This window comes from Anoplopoma fimbria, chromosome 11 (assembly GCF_027596085.1).
Source record: "Anoplopoma fimbria isolate UVic2021 breed Golden Eagle Sablefish chromosome 11, Afim_UVic_2022, whole genome shotgun sequence".
NCBI lineage: Eukaryota > Metazoa > Chordata > Actinopteri > Perciformes > Anoplopomatidae > Anoplopoma > Anoplopoma fimbria.
In genome coordinates this window covers 5,782,053-5,802,771 of record NC_072459.1, presented here as the reverse complement: position 1 = coordinate 5,802,771, position 20,719 = coordinate 5,782,053, and the positions used below count along the sequence as shown (strand labels likewise).

The 20,719-nt window shown below is 40.1% G+C and overlaps 1 protein-coding gene across 1 annotated transcript in view; it reads left to right on the top strand.

The window, feature by feature from the left end:
* Window positions 1-20,719, top strand: part of LOC129099170 (protein kinase C beta type-like) — an 80,429-nt gene that overhangs the window by 30,301 nt on the left and 29,409 nt on the right. Inside the window, 4 exon segments of the mRNA XM_054608350.1 lie at window positions 10,016-10,127; window positions 10,431-10,559; window positions 19,861-20,017; window positions 20,425-20,559. Coding sequence (XP_054464325.1) covers window positions 10,016-10,127; window positions 10,431-10,559; window positions 19,861-20,017; window positions 20,425-20,559 — 533 coding nt within the window.

The window sequence follows — 20,719 nt, the reverse complement described above, 5'->3', positions numbered from 1 at the left end:
TTCAGTCTGACAAGTACACTTAGCGAGCCGCCTCCAGAGCAAACACTGGTGTTCGCCCGTTGGCTTCCTGTGGTGCGTTCTGTAAAACCGATATGTCTCAGCAGTCTTTTCTCTCATCTTATGAAATGACTGAACTGCATCACTTCATTTTTTTCTATTCTCTTTCACCTTCCACCTCTCCTTTCATTTGTATCACCACAAGTAGCCTCTTTTTCTTCTGTGATAACTTCTAGTTTAGTCCGAGCCATTCATTGACAGATGCTAAAGCTTCATCATCACCATTTTTCTGTGTTTGTCATCCTCCGATATCTGCATTTTCTAAGATATTGGAGAAAGTGACACACTTCTGTGGCTAATAACAATCATGTTCATGTAGGGTGTGGCCTCCACAACGTGACAATTTGTTGATGTGTTCAGGCCAATGCAGCTTTTTTTAATCCCTCCACCTTATCTTATCCTTATAGTATATGTGTATGTTTAACATTTAGTTTCATGTGTGTGGCTTCAAACATTTCTCAACACTGAGTTCACTTTTTCAAAACTTCTCACACAGTCAACCCAACCGAAGTCAACCTGGACTAGACTTTTGCATTGCTTTGACACAAAATGAATTCAAAGACAACATCTTTCAAATGTCATGAATTGTTTTCTTACCACCAAAGCTCTGTGTATTTACACTCCATTTTGCATAAGTTTACATACTATTTTACTGTCAAAGGGACTAGTTCTACCAACAGAATCGTTGGTTTCTCTTCTTTGACAGGCCCTTCAAACAGCGAATCCTTTTCCCACCAACTCTAACCATTTGATCTAACTGGCTTATTCCTTTACGCAAGTACCTCTGAGTCCCCAAAATATATATTGCCTTGTGGAAACATTGCCAACATCCATGTTTGCTCGCTTTCTATCTTCATTTCTGCCTTTGGAACATTGCTGCACTTTGTGTGGTACCTCTGCAAACTGTTGATCAGTGGAATAACATGAAACCAACGGCAGTGAATTACGCTGCACTCGAAAAGAAAATGTAAAAAAACAGGGACTCACTTATAAAAACGTTGCTTTTTTCCCATAATTCTTTACAACATTATATGGCTTCAAGCCCCAAAACAGATACATTTCCATCCTCTTCCTTTTGCTGCTCATTTGTCAGAACTTTATGTTCAGTTATTGTTGCTTTGTTTTTAATTTTTTTTAATTCAAGCTTAAAAGAAAATGTTGATATTTTCCGACCTGTCCTATTTCCCACATAGTTTGGGACCGATTATGATCCGACATTACAGTTAGCAGAGGGTGTCAGTCATCACGTCGACCCTGATCTAGACCAGTTGGCCGTCTTGTCCTTTGCGTAGGTCAGACTCTGAGATAAACATTCATGTGATTGATGTTTAAAAAAATATATATTTGTAAAGCGGAGGTGGAAACTGCAAAGTTAGCATGACCCATAGAGTCAAGTTGGTCACATAAATGGGTTGAAATGTGTCTGAGTTTTCTTTAAAACATTCCTTTACCTCCTTTAAAACGTCTTCAAAGGCCTTTTACTTGACTTTTTGAAACCTGCAGATAACCTTTTTCTTCATTAGTCACTTCAGATTTCATTCCACATCTTTATCTCCTTCTACCTTTTGCCTCTTGCTCTGACCCTATATATTTCTATTTCTATATTTGGCACACATTTAACCCTCCTCTCCCTGAACCTTTCTCCCACTGTCTCTTTCTCTCTCCGCTCTTTTCTGCACATCCTCTATTTAAATGCCACTCCGCCCAGGAGGCCCCCTGCTCTTAATTACGGGGCCTCACCTCCCCCACCGTGTCATCTCATTAATGAGTTCATGGTCTCCTGACCTCGGTCCCTGCACAGTGGGAATGTAGGGTATCTCTGCTCCAAAACAAGCTGCTCATTTAAATATAGGAAGAAAAGTAACCCGGCTCACAATGCACAGCTTTTAAACACCAGGGGGGGGTTTACGTCGGTCATGTCATCCCTTGAATATGATAAAGTTTTAGTAAAATATATACCTGTTCAAGACAGAAAAATATGAAGGGATTTGATCAATACTGAGGGCATGTCACACACATTTACATATTCCCCTCATTGCACGGTTACCAAACCAGGCAAACATTTCATTATTTGATCATAAAAGCTCTCTGGCTGAAGATTTTCTAATAATGCTGTCAGATTTGTACAGGTTGACACCACGTTTCACCCACGCACAGCTGCACAGAAATGGCTTTTTGAACTTGAAACTCTGAGAACAAAACATGTTCATCAGTTATATTTCAGTCGTTTTTCAGCTTGATCATGCAACATATTTAAAAGTCCTCAACAGCTTTACCTGTCATAAAGTTATTGACAATAATGAACAGCTGAGTCATACTGTTGGAGATTCAGTTTTGCTATTTTCCTCAAAATTATGGACATCTTGGGTCACATTATTCTTATTTCTAAGAGAAGACAACTGAGACTATCCAAATGTTGCTGAGGCAGAATCTTATCGGTAGTTTCATTGTAAAGCTGTAATGGTCAACAAAAATAAATCAACTGCAAGATTAATTTAATAAAAAGTTTGCAACAAGTTTGATGAAAAGAAAGAAAATATGTAAAAAATTCTTTAAATGATTTGGTCTCAGCCTAACAAATGTGAACCTATTTACTTATTTTATTGTAATAGTGAACATTTCTGCTTTTTTAAATTTGTCTGTAGGATAAATCATATTTGTATTATTTTGAAGCCCTTTATAGGCCAAATAATCGATTTATTGAGACAACAATAGGCAGATTAGTCAATAATTTAAATAATCACCAGTTGCAGGCCAACATCATTGCTATAATGGGATTAATTAACATCAAAATAAAATGACTCCTTAGGCATCAGCCAATCCTGAGCGTTTCCCTGAGTCCTTGAAGTGAGATAATGTTGAAAAAGTTGCATAGTTGCAGCTTTAAGCAAAGACAGAAAGGTAGAAAGCAGATTTATTCTACATAATCAGTAACGTTGTCTCGCTGTCAGCCCACCTCTCCCGTTCTACCTCCTGACAGTCCCTCCTTGTCTCTCCGTCAGCTCTGTATGTTTAAAAGAAGAAGTCAATTATAGATCTGGGTTAATAGAATGGGTTCCCTGTGGGAGAGGTCGAGGGATGAGATCCTCTAATGAAACCTACATTTCAGGCCTAGCTAATGCTATAGAACTGTGTGTGTGTGTGTGTGTGTGTGTGTGTGTGTGTGTGTGTGTGTGTGTGTGTGTGTGTGTGTGTGTGTGTGTGTGTGTGTGTGTGTGTGTGTGTGTGTGTGTGTGTGTGTGTGTGTGTGTGTAGTGTGTATGAGAGGCCGAGATACTAAGATATACAACTAAATGTGGACGACGGTTAGCTTTTGTCTATGATTCTGGATATATTTATTTCCCACTGGTCCTTGAATTCCTAAAATAAGTCAGGTCAAGCCAAGTCACTTTTATTTATATAACCCAAAATCACAATTTTGCCTCAAGGGGCTCTACTGCAGCATACAACGCCCTCGATTCTCAGACCCTCGATTATGAGGAAAAAAACTTTTAAACAGGAAAAGCAATGTGAGAAACCTCTTCCAGAAGGGGCTGACATGCAGTAGGCGCTGTTTTGTACAAAATAGAACAAAAATAATAACGATATTACAGCTTGCATATCATTAGCATAATATATTTTGTAAATCGGACTTGCATGTCTGTGGACTGTGAGAGGAAACTGAAGCAGCCTGAGGAAACCCAGACAGACGGCACACTGAAAGAGCTCTGTCAGGTCTCAGGTTCAAACCCGCTGATCCACCGGTACGCCAACACCTTCCTGGTGACCCATTGGCAAAGATTGTTGGCACCATATTTCACGTGTTCTTCATTTTCAGGGAATATTCTCAATGATTTCTAGTTTATATTTTGTGCAGTGATCATTTCAACCCACGTTAATTGGGATTTCAGAGTGTACAGTGTTTTGGAGCATAACTATCCATTAATTATGACTTTTGCTTCAAAGAAAGAAGGAGCTCATTTGCATCTTTTTTTAAATCAAAGTGTGTGTTTGTGTGTGTAATTCAGCGTTTTGAGCTTCTGAGCTTAACTAAACTGCTATCTTTAAACCTTATATTCCCCATGTTGTTTCTCTTAAACTGCAGAACACATTAACTGAAATGTTGAAATTATGGAACTTTAACGTCAACTATTGTGAATTATTTAGGTATTTTCTCACTTGAAGCATCCTGAAATCGTGCTCTAAAAGTCTTTTACTGCAGAGAAAATGCATCGCTTGCAGGGAGCTAAGTTTGGATTTTCAGGGTCCGTTCATAAGTGAAGGTGTATTATTGTCTTAAATCGTAGCCACACTTAAATCGTTGACTAACATAGTGGCGAGGCAACATGTGTATATCTTTGTGTCACTCTATGTGGAGATACAATATGTTCATCCTTCATCTCTCTGCTTACTCTATATATTTTTTCCAAACTCCCATATTCAGATGCAGTATGTGTTACCAGATGGTTAAAAACCACAAGGAACCCTTTGAGGGAGGAGGAGGGTTAACAAAGTGATGAAGAGGTTGTGATTAGCATATGGAGGAAAGGAAAGAGGAGACGAGGGTGTGAAGATGAAACCTCCCCCCTCAGCCCTCTCCTCACTCCCTCCCTCCCTCCCTCCCTCTGTTTTTTTAGTTTTTTTCCCAAGAGTGATTGCTTGCATATCTGATTTAATCAACAAGAAATCTTTGATATAGTCTCTCGCACAGAAACACTTAAACGTTCCCAGAGGAGGAATTACCAGCCTGAGGGGGATGAACACAATGGCACCGCATTTGTTTCATTGATCGGGACAGCGAAGGCAGCTCCTGTTATATTGCATTCTACTTTGTTCTCTTACCTCGGTGCGTTAATGAATCCGAGTGGGTGGAAAAGATGTAATTTAAAGTGCAGCTTCACCCCCAAGTCTGAGCGTAATTCCACCCACTGCATCATATGACGAAAGCCTTGACTCAGCATGACAGCAGTCGCTCGGAAAATAGGCACATAAGGAATTGAATTTGATTTGTGCATTGTTTATCAGGACCATATATGAGAGAATAAGCTAGCTAGAGCACCTCTGCGGTCACTCCACGTCACTCCCCAACGCTGGGAGACTTTACCAGGTGGAGAGCGGAGGCCAGCTCCAGAGACGGATCGTAGATGTTGTAACAACTCGAATTCAGATCAAAAACCACTAGCACCTCCATCTCTGAAGCGTCTGCCTGCTCTCCTCATGATGAATAATCTCCTAGCAGCAGGGAGATGTACTACGAAACAACTTTATGCTTTATCGACACACTCTTCAGGAAAAGCACATCGGTATTGCCAGATAATCAGTCATCAACACTGATTCACCAGATTTTGTAATGTGCTGACAGCTTAATTTCAAGGAAACAGAAAGAAGAGAACAGGCTTGTCTTGGGCCGTGATTGTAATGCAACATTTTGGTTTCTGAGAAAGTAAGAAATAACATGAGACGATGTGGGGAGAGGCGAGGAGAGGGGGGTCTCATAAGTATTGTCATAGATTATTCGTCCCAAACGGTCGAATTGGCTTTGAAAGATTTGGGGTTTCGATAAAACGATGGTGCGTTGAGTCATTTTCAACCATGAAATGACAATCTTTATAAATTTGGTATGAAATGTCAATACTAAGACCAGCATCGATGTGCTTCATTACAGTGCGATCATATCAACATGTTTAAGTGTGAAGTTACTCTATAAAAGAAGTGCCTGCTTGCTGTGTTTTGTGTAATTCTTGGTCTTTTTAACAGAGCAACACTTAAACGTCCTTTACGCTGTGCAATATGTGGCATGTTACTAGTTTCATGTTTTGCGTTCTTTCTTAAGTTAGCTGAAGTCATCAACCAGCGATTACTCTGCTCACTGTTTTATCTATGACATAATTCATTGTTTTGTCTATTAAATGTCAGAAAACAGGAGGGGACAAAAGTGTTTGAGTAACTTGTTTTGTCTGAGGAGCAACCCAAAGGTGTTCAGTTTACTATTAGGGCTGTAGGATTTTGGAAAAATATCTTATTGCGATTACGTTGACTGATATAATTCAATTTGAAAGTTTTTGGGTTTTTTTGTTTGTTTTTCCCGTGCCGATGTGAGGGTTCCTCTGAGGCCAATTTGTGATTTTAGGGTATACGAATAAACTGAATTGAATTGAACAATAATAGAGGAAATGATATTGTTCTCGTATTCATTTAAAAACACAGTGGCATAATTATGGTGTACTTTTTGCAGGGATCTGAAGGGCATGGGTGTCTCTGCAGCACAACAATATATACAAACATTTTGTCTCCCTTGAAAATTGCAGTAGGCCATGTTGAAAAGTCAATAATAGTTTTGATAAATTGTGTACTTTACTGCGGGCTTATTAACGGGTCACTCAGTACAGTACATGATGGTAGCCTCCATAGAAATGTCAGAAAGTCAGTAAGCACCAACTCTAGATGGTTGAGTGGACTGAAGACAAAATCAATCAGGAAAAAACATTTTTAATAGTTTTTATGTCGGCAAGCCAGAACTCTGTGTGTGGTCTACTGTGAACTGCGTGTGTGTCTGTCACACAGTGTCATGAGTGACGTGTTTGTGGGTGTGTGTGTCTTTGTGTGGAGGGGAGTTGACTGTTATTGGCAGGGAAAATAATAGACAGCATAGTGTTTAAAACAAAAGAAAAGCAGAGAGTGATAGAAAACTGTCAAAACTGTCACAACAGTGTGTGTGTGTGTTATTGTGTGTGTGTCTGTGTGTGTGTAAGCACTGACTAATGGCTCCTCTGGCATAGTGGGCTGATGTTATGAGCTGGCTTTCAGTTTGCACACCCAGCAACACAACATATGCAAGCGCAATACACTCGTTTGTCCAAGCGCGCCACGGCGAGCCATCTGCTTTTCATTAGTGGGGTCTCAAGTGAAACAAACACGAGGCTGAAGAAGTTGGCAACACGCAGGCTGGAAAAAGAAAATGTACGCAAACCGTAGTGTGAAATATTTACAAAAGTAGGAGTCTATTAGTGTTACCACCTTTCAGAGATCACATCACATTGTTTTTTTTAATTAAAAAGTCTCCTAGAAAGAAACACTGGAGTTTATAGTAATTCTGCTCAGCTGCTCAGACTTAGTTTATTTAGATCATGTGGCCCTGACCTCGTTCTCTTCATTGATCATGCTGATTCATATTCAGTATTCTGGCTTCAAGGCAGTTTTACCATGAGTTATGGTCCCCAGAGGGTAAACCCTGCTGATGTTGGTGCTTCCAGGCTTTTACCTCCAGCGCACTGTGAGATTGACATGTTTGGTAAATAATCTCTACAAACAGATTCTGCAATCCTATAGCGCTCGGACAAATACCTGCACATTGGTCTGAAATCTAAGCCCGCACTCTTTTTTTTGGCTGCAAAATCAATTGCAAAGGATTTGTTTTAATTCCTTTGTGTAACTGAACAACGCTCAAATATTCTGTTGCATTGTTAAATGCGCCACAATACAGAAGCTACAGATGCTCTAACTTCCATTTCAAAGGAACTCTAAGGACTCAAGTTACAAAGAAATAAGTTGATAAATGGTTTTTTTGGGGGTTTTTTTTTTGCAATTTACCTCTGACTCTTCAGATTCATGTTAAAACACCCGGACCCCGCTACTCATCTACCATCTTTTCTTACTGCAGTATAGAGAAATGCTTCTGTTCAAGTGAGTGTGATTAAGTGAGAAGGTGGTGTGGATTATAGTCTCATTGAAATGGAAGTTATTGCGTCTTTAGCTTCTGCACTGTGATGAACTCCCTCACCTGTTGTTAGAGAATTGATTGAAGTTTTTCTCTTGAGAAGTTGAGGCTTTTTAGGAATTAATTATAGACAGAAATGACTTGGTAAGATAAATATATATTCAACAGGGATGATAAAGGGATAAGAAAGACATTTTTTAACATTCTGCTTTGTCATTAACTGGATATTTTTCACACTAAGGCCAAAACCTTTTCAAAAGCAGCTCCCATTTAAATACCTCAGAGTAAAAAAAAGAAAAAAAGAAAAAGTGTAAGCGAGTCTGTCTTCTGATTTTAACTGATCAGCCATCTAAAAAAAAAAAATCTCACATGCTCTGATTTTATAAAAGAAGAAGAGGATGGAAGTGACATCCCTTTGTCCTTATTCACTATTTTCTTTCTTCTTATTCTCTGATCAATCCTTGGATTTTTAAACGTGGATGTATTTAATCATTAGTGTTTGAGAAAACCCTCGTACCGCTCGCTGTCGGCTGCTGCTCATCACTGGAGCCCCAGCAGCACAATGTTCCCTTTTATTCAGAGGAACAAAAACAAGCAGGAGGTGGTCCTGTCCTTGAGAACCAGCAGAGAATCAAACAGACACAAACACACACACACACACACACACACACACACACACACACACACACGCACACACACACACACACGCACGCACACACAGTGCAAATGCAAAGAAACCCACACACCTACGCACAAGCGATCACAGGCAGCAGCACAATCATCCAGTCTTAATAAGCACACACACACACACACACACATACACTTCTGAAGACACCTTGGGGAAGCTGAATTTATTTGCAGTGGCAGCCTAAATTAAACATAATTTTCCAGGACAGGTGAGCAGGAAAGGAAGAACTCAATCAGCACATGGGGTGAAACGACAATGAACACACACATGTCAAAGGAGTCCGTCTGCACACACCAAACACTGGAGGTCGCTACCTGAACTGAAAGATGTTTGCCGTGGCAGGAAGCACTTATTCTGTATCGTCAAAGCGCTACAGCATCTTCTTGGAAATTCCTACTGAACACTGTAGCTGCGTGTTTGGTAACCGTGTGATGGATCCCCTTGGCAGAACTATTCAAAACTACCACATTGACGCATCCCCGCTTCACCACAAAATCTGGATCCGTATCAAGCGGTGGAGTGGATGTTGTCACCGTCCGTGGGTTCAGGATGATGGGTTTGTGTGCGTTTGTGAACAAGCAGTTTGTCAGTGGCTAACAGTTACATGTCATGAGTGTGTGTTTGTGTGTGTTTTCAACCAGTGGAACGGCCCACTGAGCCATGGTTGCAGGTGTGTCACTCACACACACACACACACACACACACACACACACACACACACACACACACACACACACACACACACACACACACACACACACACAGACAGAAATAGCCTCTGTTTCTGCCCTAGTTACGCCTTAGTTTCATAAATTGGCACCTGAATTTCCTTTTTTCTCAATCTTAAGTGCATAATTAGCATAAGAATTCACCAAATATCCAAAATACTTTCTTTAAGTTTTTGGTCCGTCTGTAAGATGTTGTTGAGGAACATAATGTAAGCAGAAAAAGAGGCCTGAACGTGTGACCTTAAACTCTTGCCTACCTACAGTATATCTGTTCATGTTTCAATTCAACGGGGCTTTATACAGAGCTTTCACACACACACACACACACACACACACACACACACACACACACACACACACACACACACACACACACAAGTCATGCATGTAGCTGCCTTTGTAGTCTTGCTAAACTGAAGTTGCGATGAAACCTTTCTTGGTCGCTGAGTTATTAATGCTACATTGTACAGAACGTGCACGAAAGTGGAAGGTGGTGTATAAAAGAGAGAGAGATATAGAGGTGTGTGTTGTGTTAAAATATTTGTATGAATAAAACCCAGCGTTATGGAACAGCATAAAAACTAAAAGTGTATCTCTGGTACACACTTCTTCACTACTTTTTGTTTTATAGAAAGATGCACAGATGGCACACAGACAACATTTGTTTACAGCACATCAGTGAATGAAATGTTGACAGCTCTATTCTGAAGACGCTACCTTTTCGTCTAGTGCGCTAAGAAATAGAAGACCGGAAATGCGACCGAATGTAGATTTTATGATTAATATCAAGACCATCCTCGTCTTTCTTTCTAAATAATTTACTTACTTTACTTTCTTTCCTTCCAGGACCCGAGGGCGAAGCACAAGTTTAAGATCCACACCTACTCCAGCCCGACCTTCTGCGACCACTGTGGCTCTCTGCTCTACGGACTCTTACACCAGGGCATGAGATGTGACCGTACGTTCTCCACACACACACACACACACACACACACACACACACACACACACACACACACACACACACACACACACACACACACATACTGCATTAATTATATTCTATATAGCTGATGGTCTCAGGTAGATGTACAAAAAGTATTTTGTTGTTACATTCTTTTCAAATACAAATTCAAATTTTTTGGAACTAGTGTTTAAATAAATACTCTGTCCAGAGATTATACGCTTAAATAACATTACAAATATACGTGTGTGTGTGTGTGTGCGTGTGTGTGTGCGTGCGTGTTTGTGTGTTTTCCAGACTGTATGATGAACATCCATAAGCGCTGTGTGGCCAATGTGCCGAGCCTGTGTGGGACGGACCACACTGAGAGGAGAGGTCGCCTCCAGATCACCGCTGAGGTCAAGACTAATGTACTCACTGTTACCAGTAAGTACATCTCAAAACACACACATACATGTAGAGTACATGTACAGTCATCCGCTACAAAGAGGTTCACACAGACACCACTGAGAAAACCAGTCATCTCTCTCCCTCTACTGGTGGACCTGCAGAGGTGAAGGAGGGATATGTAACAGCAGTTTAAAACGAGCTAACTGATGCAGGAAGAAGTTATTATATATCTGTATAAACATGTCAAATATGCACTATTGTTACAAGTAAGTGTATCGTCTTAATACATAGATCAATACAGTACGCTTTAGAGCAGGGTTCCAAACACTAGAGGCTAAATTAAGGCCGACTTCTGATTGTGAAAAAACATGTCCGAGGATCGATCTTCCACTTTAAATGAAAAACAAAAAAGAAAATATGACAAGAAATGAGAACTAATAAACATGGCTGTTAATATGTTTTATGCCTCGGTCAGCTGTAATGATAAATATAAAACAAATATTCTGCTCACCCTCATCCATCACTGCCTGCCATTATGAGGCCAAATTTAATGAAAATCAGGGTCATATTTTCTCCCAACATGTTTTGGATTTCATCATGTATTTAGTCCTTTTTAAATGGTCACTGTATCTAAAAACACGTTTGTCTCTACCTGATGATGTGTCATGAATATGGTGGTGAAATTTAAACATAACTGGTCATTGAAAAAATGCTTTTTTTGAATTTATATGCTTCTTTTTTTATGGAAATTCTAGAGCACATTTAGATATTAAAATAAATAGCTTTTTTTTTTTTTCATTTGACCATTTGGCAGTGCCTCTTTAGCCCACTAGATGGCGCTTTGAGTCCCACCTGTGGGCCAATGAAAGCTCAAATTTACAACATAAAAACTCAATATGCCGTGTTTGGGCTGACTGAAGTGTTTATTAACATTTTTCTTGATTCATTTGGTATGATCAGCATTATCCAGTGATGTTTTCATATTTTCCCAGTCTAACTCTCTATTGATGTTCATTTTAGCAACTATATTCCTAGATTTTGTTTTTATTTAGGTATTTATACTGTATTTAGCCCGAAGGATACAATATCTCATTGTGAAAGGTGTTGCTAACTTAACCAGTGATGTTAATTGAGCTTCAAACACAAACTACTGCCCCCCCTGTCTATTATTTCAGTTTGTGAACCACATCACCCTAAAAATGAAACAAATATGTCGAGTTTAGATATACTTTTTCTGTAAATTATGATTATTGCCTTAGTAACTCGAGATTAAATGAGCTGTTTATTTACTAGACAATAACATAACATTGTTCAAATTTTGAGGAGGATGATGTTTAAGGCAGAACATTTCCCAGAATGCCTTTCAGCGGCCCCAGAGCTGGGCTATGTGTTTGGCATTTTTGGGAAGAAGTGAGATTGATGATCGAGATTGAAACGTTTTCGCTGTTGACTTTCTGCATTGATTTCATGGTAGTCGCATCAAAACACAGCATATCACCAGTACCTGTTTTTCTATATGTGTCAGAATGATTAGTATATTTTCTACCAGTGAAAATATTTTTAACGACAAAATGTATTGCCCAAACAAGTCTTACTTTCCTGAAGAGAGTTGTTCCTGACCTTCCTCGTCTTTTATTCAAATATCTGTAATTTATTTCAATCAAACAAAATGAATATTGATAAATGGTAGAGAACAGGGTCGTCTAGTTTACTTGTAGTGCCTTCTCTCCCCTGCAGGTGACAGCAGAGGTTTACATTAACTTTATCCTGTACCTGTCGACTCAAATACAGCTGTGCCTCAAAGTGAAAACATCCGACTTTCTTAATGAACAATAAACTATTTGTTATAATTAGTCCCCCTCCTAATCACACCCTAATGCAGAGTAAAACCAAGTCGTGCTTTTGTGCTGAATTAGTTGAATTCTCATAATCAAATTGGCTGTTGTAAACTTCAAAAGTGTGTCACATGTATCAAATATACATCTTAATGTGAATGGGTGGATTACCTTGTCTGGATAAAACTTAAACTGTGCGTCAGTGATCCCCAAGTACTAGAAGATCAATGATGATAAATGTTTGCCCAGGAAATGAATGAATGGATGGATGGATAAAATTTAGTTGATTTATTTTTGTTCGTGCTACTTAATCACTAAAAAGTAATTACTAACTAAATGTAACTTAATGGTAACATGACTTTCATTGCGAATCCAAGACGGAGAAAACGATTTTTTTCCGGTTTTTAAAGGGGAAAAAATGGATTTTCTGATTTCTTGTGAAAGAAAGACATAACGGATTCCTCTGGGATCAATATACAGCCAAACATATACACTAAGTCTCCACCAACTACCTCTTGAACAGTTAAGAGAACTATTTGAATATCCTGAAAAGAGACAACACATACACAAACACATGGGATGTCTTCAATTCTGCATGTAAAAGCATTTTTCCCTTTATGATCTTTCGCCGGGTTTCATCCCTCTCTCCTACTCTCTCCTCCTGGTTCCCACGCTCGTAGATGGATCATTAGCCGGGATTTACTGTGGGAATTGATAAGAGGGCCGACTTATCACTGCTACGACATCAGTAAAGGCTGAACCAAGCAAGTGCTACAGAATAGAATAAAATAGAACTGAATGGTAGAAACTGCTGATGTTCATATTTTATATAGTTTGGTCATATCTTTCAGTCACATAGTGCATTAACATTATTGCCCAGCCAGCAAGGATTGTATTTTCAACACTTGAACATTTAAATTTGAAGTAGTTTTTTTGTGCAGAAAAACGTTGTGTGACATTCCTGATTTTAGCCAGCTGTGATAAATCCTCCTCTCATCTCCCTTGTGGTAATAGTTAAAGGGGAATAAGAAGAAGCAACGAGAGATGCAGTACTCATTTCTGTCCACAGGGGTCAGTGTGGAGCCAGCAGAAGCTCACTCCCTCATTGCAGTTAGGTGGAGAAAAAAGAAACCTCACCACCACAGAGAATGAATTGTAGAACCATAAGGAAATGTTCTACAGCTTAACGTAGCAGTGAGCTGGTAGAAATGGCCGCCGCACTCAGAAATGCATTCGTGCTGTGGACTAGCTGTGGATTTAATCAAAGCAATTGACATGTGTGTAAAGTGACACTTTATCGATCACTTTTAAGTCGCCCTAAGAGGTCCGAGCTCAGGGTCAGAGGCAGGACTGGGCCCCCATGGAGATGGAGGATCGGTATCTAGCTCAAGGACACTCCAGCAGGGAAAATGCAGTGGGGTGTGGGGCGTTGAAAGGTTCCCCCTTCGCCTTTGGCTATGCACATTCTGCCTCATGGCTTTATAGGTGATATGAAAGGCAGGGTGAAAAAAGCCAGTCAAATAGAGAAGGGTCGGAAGCGATAACTGTTTAAATATGGCGATAACGGTGCACGTTTTCATTCAGTCTCTGCTGGACGGCTTTATAGTGTTCATGTTTGTCGTTCTCATGAAATATAATAGTTGTGTGAAGAATGAGAGAGCAGAACTTAAGAGAGAAGTTCTGCTCTCTGCTTTCTGTCTCACCTCAACACAGCTGGACAGTGTGTGACGTGATGAATGTTTGTTTTTGGAAGGTTAACAGTAATGCTAACTCTGGCTGCCTGTGTGTTGACCTTAAAGCAAAGTTTAAAACATATTGATTTTCCAAAAGTACCCGAAGAATGTACGAAATGACAGTTTTATCAATTGTATGCACAAAAATAGTCTATGAGTGGACCATTGGGTACATCTTTGTGTTTTGGTGACTCGATAGTTCCTGGATGGCCCCATTGAGAGTTTGAACACTTAACCTAACGTGCATGCAAACACCAGACACCTTTATCCTTTACTAAGCTTTTTCTTTGCTTGAAGGACACTGCTGTCACACAAAAGCTCGGGAAGGGGACTTTTATTCAAAGCGAGCAAGAAATATAAGAGCAGTTGACTCAAGTTTAATGTCAGGCTCAGAGATGTATGCTTTACCCATTAGTCATGATAAAGCTTTTGATCCTACTGTGGGTTTTTTGATTTTGACTTTTCATCGCTCTGCTTCACCATCATTCAGCATGGTAGCATCAGGCTATCTGTGCGAAGATTTAGTTGTAGTTTACATTTCCTCTGACAAAAAGCTGAACAACTGCTTTAAACTTATCCTCCGACCTTCAGAGATTAATGTTGTTAAATAGGCAGAACAAGCCCACAGTAGAATAACTTAAAGACTAATAGGTTACGCTCTAGGAATTAACACATGTTGCACCTGTCATATGTCAGAGCCTGAGATAAGTTAGTGTGTGGTGCAGATTGTCACACTCACTCAGCTGACAACAGTTTATTTTCTTAGGTGTTAACCACAAAGTGGAAAGTTGATCTGTTTCAGAATAGGTTGGTTACAAAACTGAGTCAAAACAAAGACCATCTTAGTCCCTAAAGCAACAGTCCTGACTGACTGTACACCAAAATGAAGCTCTCTGGCTTTGGCACAAGCTAGCAACACATAATGTTGTTGGTTAATTGAACATCAAGTCAACATCTGTCTATCGAGACCCATTTAACTCATTTTTGGGGTTGTTTGCTTTAGTTAATACCAGGCGGCAACCTCCCATTCTGAAAAGTGAAGCCAATGCGGAAGTTTCTTAAAACTTGCATTCTCTCTAATGACAAGCAGGGGGCGACATTCCTCTGGTTGCAAAAAGAAGTCTGGTTGTATAGAAGTCTATGAGAAAAATGACTCTACACCTCTCTTGATTTATTACCTCAGTAAACATTGTAAACATGAGTTTATGGTCTCAATATCTAGTTTCAAATCTTCTTCAATACAGCATGATGTTCATTTAGTAAATTATGGTCCATTAAGGGTAAATTAGTCCATAAAGCAGAGTATGCTACCTTGTGATTGATAGGTTGCTACGTTACCAGAGCCGAATACGTCCTCTCTACGTCACATCTCCTCAGTCCAAATATGAACACTTTCATTCACTGGTTGCGAAAAAAGCAAGATGGCTACGACCAAAATGCCGAACTCGAGGCTTCAAACCGCGGGGGGTGACATCGAGGTGACTAAGTCCACTTCTTATTAACAGTCTGCGGTCGATACAGTTGTTGTTCTCACACGAGGAGATCTGCTATTCCTATCAGGCCTCTTGGTGCAGCTTTTTGGCAGCGCTTGTTCTCACCGGTACAATAAAGCCCAACTGAACACGTAAATGTGCTTTGCAGGACTGTTAACACCGTTTCACCATCCCTGAGATTAAGACTAATGTTGCAGCACATAAAAAAAGCAGAACATAAGAATCCTACCAAGACTCTGACGAGGCTGCTTCACTTGGGAAAAGGTGCACTGCCAACGCCCACGCTGCTGTGCACATACTGTATTCTGCTGTTACTGCACTCTCATCTCCACCCGCCCTCCCTGTAGACTCAAATACACGCGTTATCTCTCTAACACACACACACGCACACACACACACACACACACGTGTAAACCCAGAGCCGTGCATGCTCTTTGCAATTAGCACGTATGACAGCAAAAATTCGACACGTGCAGACTGTGCACCTGTGCATGCACAAGCATATCCATTCACTCACACACAAACACAAAACCACACCCACATTCCTCTATTTACTGTAAGTGTCCTGTGAGACCATTTGGCATGCTACCCTCTCTATAGCTCACCTCAACCAGCATTTGATGGTCACTTTAACAGGCATCATCTAATATTTATCGAGCTGCTCCGCTGAGGGTTTAATGCTGGCCGTTGGGTCTGTGCTGTGGTTAACCTCTCGGAGCTTAGCGTAGCATGGCGCTTTCACAGCATGAAAGGCTAATTTCTCTGACTTCTCAAGGGTTTTCTCACACCGAGAGCTCGCTGGGAAGCTCTACCTTCAGTCATGGGTTTGAAAGGAATGCCGCATGTTCACCGCAAGTCTGACAGCATTGCATCTCAATCGTGAATTGGAACAAAAACATTTGACTTTTACTGGATAAATGTGCTTTAGTATTTTTCTCTATAGCCACTGAGGAACAGCTTTTTGACTTGTTAGGTGTAGGCCGTCTGAAAAGTTTCACTTACAGGTAAAAACAGGTGCAATAGTGGTGACAATATAAGACAGACCTGCTTCAATACTATGTGGCACTTGTCATATTAATGTGTTGTCTTTAATGATGGCAGCCATTCCCCATCATCTTACTGTCTCCTCGCTTCTCCTCTATTTCAAAGCGGATCATCTTTGCTCTCTCTGAAATATAAGTCCACCTGCAGTCTCATCTACTGTAACACTTAAATCTTACTGTTTTTTTTCATTTTTCTTTTTGCCTCTCAGACAACTTGAGAAGATGCATTCAGCAGTAAATTGCAGCATAACCTACCTAAAGTCAAATATCACAGATTATTTTCAACAAAAACTCAATCTGAAAGGGACCCCAGATCAGACAGATAAGATTTGAATTGGACCCAAAAATAGACTGAAGTAGGATGATTGGACTGGATTCAAAATGGTGTCAGCCAAGCAGACCCAAATAGAGAGAGCTGATACAGAGTCTGCTGTCAGTTGTTAGACATATTGCCCAACTCAGGTCCTGGACCAGAATTCAAAATGATCCAATGAATGAGTAACATGTCAGTCCATGTGGCTGCTTGTTTGTTAGTCTTGATTTGTTTGTATGATAGTAGTTTAGACCTTAAATCAGCAAAACCAAAGTGCACCTTTTTTTTTTTTTCGTGAACCTAAACTACAGGTGTGACCGATTTCTCAGTGTAACTTACCTGGTAAATTGAGAAGCCAAGAGACATGCTTTTAGGTTTCCGCGTTTGTAGATGGATCTTTGGGCACGAGGCAGTGTTCCTAAAAGGTCATAAATGAGTAATGTCACCTCTGGCGGGGAGAGGCCTGAGCTGCTGAGTGACGGTGAGACGCCCAAACTTGAACCAGTGAGTTTGTCTCCTCTATGAACGGCACTGACTTGTCCCGTTTACGTCCAGTTAATGTCCAGTTGCCATTTCATTATTTTAATCTGTTTGAACATGTTATGACTATTTGCCCAAACATATTCTACACTAGTGTTTCCAAAACTTTTCTTCTGGGGACACACTTTTTAAAAATGACAAAACCATCACAACACAATTCACAATTTGTCTTATCTTTAAATTGTAAGTAGAGCAAATTTGTGTCTAAATCAATGTTAATGACCATTTTTACTGTCATTTCCACATCACATTATATCATCTTGAATAGGTAAGCCAGACATTTTGAAGAGATGTATCTTTGATGTTTCACTATTTAGTTTTATGCCGTTATTGAAACCATATACAGATGTTGAATATATAATAAAAGTGATTAAATAAATGCATTTAGGCAGAGTTAACAGGCTACGTCGGCAATCTTTGATTTATCGTTGATTTGTCATATAACTTGCGGACTTCAGTTATGGCACTTCCATCATTTTTACCCAAACAACGATCTTTCCTGCACCAAAATAAGTACTTTTGATGCCTAAGTTGTTTCCAGTGAAGACAGAAGTTTATTTTGAAAAGACTATGTGCATCAAACAAGTGGAAATTCCAACTTGTTGCTAGACTTTCATAATAAAATCTCCTGCGACCCCACAAAGTATTTGGGAATATCTAAACTACATCCAACTTCACACATCCTACCTTAGCTTCAAGTTATTTCTGCTGTGTGTGTGTGCTTTTGTATAGGGGGGTTGGAAAGCTTTGTGTGTGTGTGTGTGTGTGTGTGTGTGTGTGTGTGTGTGTGTGTGTGTGTGTGTGTGTGTGTGTGTGTGTGTGTGTGTGTGTGTGTGTGGTGTGTGTCTTGAGTGCTTCCCCAGCGAGCGGCCTAACACACAGCAGCACCAGCTCTGCTTCTTATAATTGGATGTGACCTCACAACTTGACCAGCAACAATATTTGTGCGCACACACACACACACACACACACACACACACACACACACACACACACACACACACACCTCCCAATCGCAGGGGATGTTACGCCACTGGAATACAATTACAGCCCAATAACAGACGGCCACAATAGAAGGATTAGTGTTGGTACTGGCAACCTTCATCCGTCTAAACGGTCATTACAGACAGATCTGGCAACTTGAGGCTTTAACCCCCAATACAACTCTGGGGGTTCTGTTGTGTGTATGTGTATTTGACGTTGCCTCAGGTTTACCATGCGTAATTCAATTAGTTGCTTTTGATAGGAAGAACTCTCCAAATCCATACACACACACACACAGCTTGAAATGAACACCTTCACAGCTGCTAAATATGGGTTAAAATTAATTATGATAAGTTACTGGCAGCTTTAAATAAAATTCTAATACCCTTATTTAATAGAAAACTTGCTCAAGGTCATGCAGAAGTGCAACAAGGGCGTATTTGAACCCGCTCGCTACCTCCAGCATGGTATGTTCAAAAGAGTCCAGTAGAGTGAAATGTTAATAGAAGCGAGAGGTGATTAATCATCATTTTACTCCACTATAGCATTAAAGTAAAATGGCTCCATACCAGCTTCTCCAATGTTGTTGTCCACTTTTACCATTTATGTCTGCAGTACGCTTTTAAGACACATGAGGGAGCCTTAATGTTCGTGTTGATCTGATACGAGATATAACACTGAAACTAATATGAAAGGCTAGCAAATATTTTCAGTTTTTTTTTACTGATGAGCTACCCTTACTATATATGTTTTTGATAACATGAGATGATGCGGAAATGGCAGTAAAAATGGTCAGGAACGTTCAAATTCCTGCTCTTAGGATTTATAGATAAGGCCTATTGTGAAATTGGTTGCGAGGGTTTGTTATTTTTTTTAAAGTTGGTCCGAAGAAAAGAAGTTTGGGAAACAGACATTTAACAGTTGTACAGTAAATGAAAAAACTTGTTACATTCTGAATATATTTTTATTACTTTGAAGGTGGCCTACTCACGTGATTAATAAGGTTGCATTTTAATCATGTTTGATTACTTTTGTATTTAACAATACCATTAAAATGTAAGGAAAATCAAATCATGATTCTCTCTGTCCCTCTGTCTTGTGTTTCTGCTCATCTCAGTTTAACAGCAAAATATAAATATTTTAAGATTGTTTCTTTTTTTATGGACATTTTTAATGAGTACTGTAATTCATGATTTAGTTTGCTATAAAAAGAATGTATTTGGCTCATAGAAAATCAAAGATTTAAGTAGTTTCTACTGGTGATCATAAAAGTCAAGCTCTGCACTCACACAAACATGTCCACAAAATGTCTTTGAAACTGAATCTTACCTGATCTTTTTTTCTTTGTCACCTTCTTCCTCCCTTTTTCTTTCTTCATCCTTTTCCCCCCGTCCAGTCAAAGAGGGCAGGAATCTGGTTCCCATGGACCCCAACGGTCTGTCAGACCCCTACGTGAAGCTCAAACTGATCCCAGATCCCCGCAGCGAGAGTAAACAGAAGACCAAGACCATAAAGTGCTGCCTCAACCCCACCTGGAATGAGACCTTTAAATTGTAAGGCTTTATTACACCACATTTGGTCATCTCTTATTTTATTTATTTATCTATCTTTCTATCTGTCTTTTTTTCTCCTCCGTCTCATCTCTTCCATCTCTCTCTCTCTCAGCATGTGTAACCGCTGGCGCTCAGATAAAAACATCTGGCTCCTCAGATTCTTAAAAACCTTGCTTTTGGGTTCGTTTCATGCAGTTGGCTCCAATTACATCTTTAATCAGCTTCATCGCTGTTTGCACGGAAGGAGACTGAGATTTGCATTTTCAGGCATCTGGGTGCAGATGTTACTTTTGAAAGGCATTTCTTTTTTCACATCTCCATAAATTAGTTTTTGTTTAGTGATGTATTAAAAACAAAACCCCCATGGGTATCATCCAACTGTTGATTGTCCTTCTTTTGTCTCCCAGCCACCTGAAGGAGTACGATAAGGACCGCCGTCTGTCGGTGGAGATCTGGGACTGGGACCTGACCAGCCGCAACGACTTCATGGGATCGCTGTCCTTCGGCATCTCGGAGCTCCAGAAACAAGGAGTGGATGGATGGTGAGATGAAAGGAGGGATGGGTGGATGAACGGGGAGAGGGGGGGGCTGGTAGAGAGACGTGAGGCAGAGAAAACAACACAGGTGGAGGAGGAGGGAGAGTGAAGGTGACCTTGTTCATTACTGCACCGTTGGAGAAATACTTTAGTTGGAGCTCTTCTT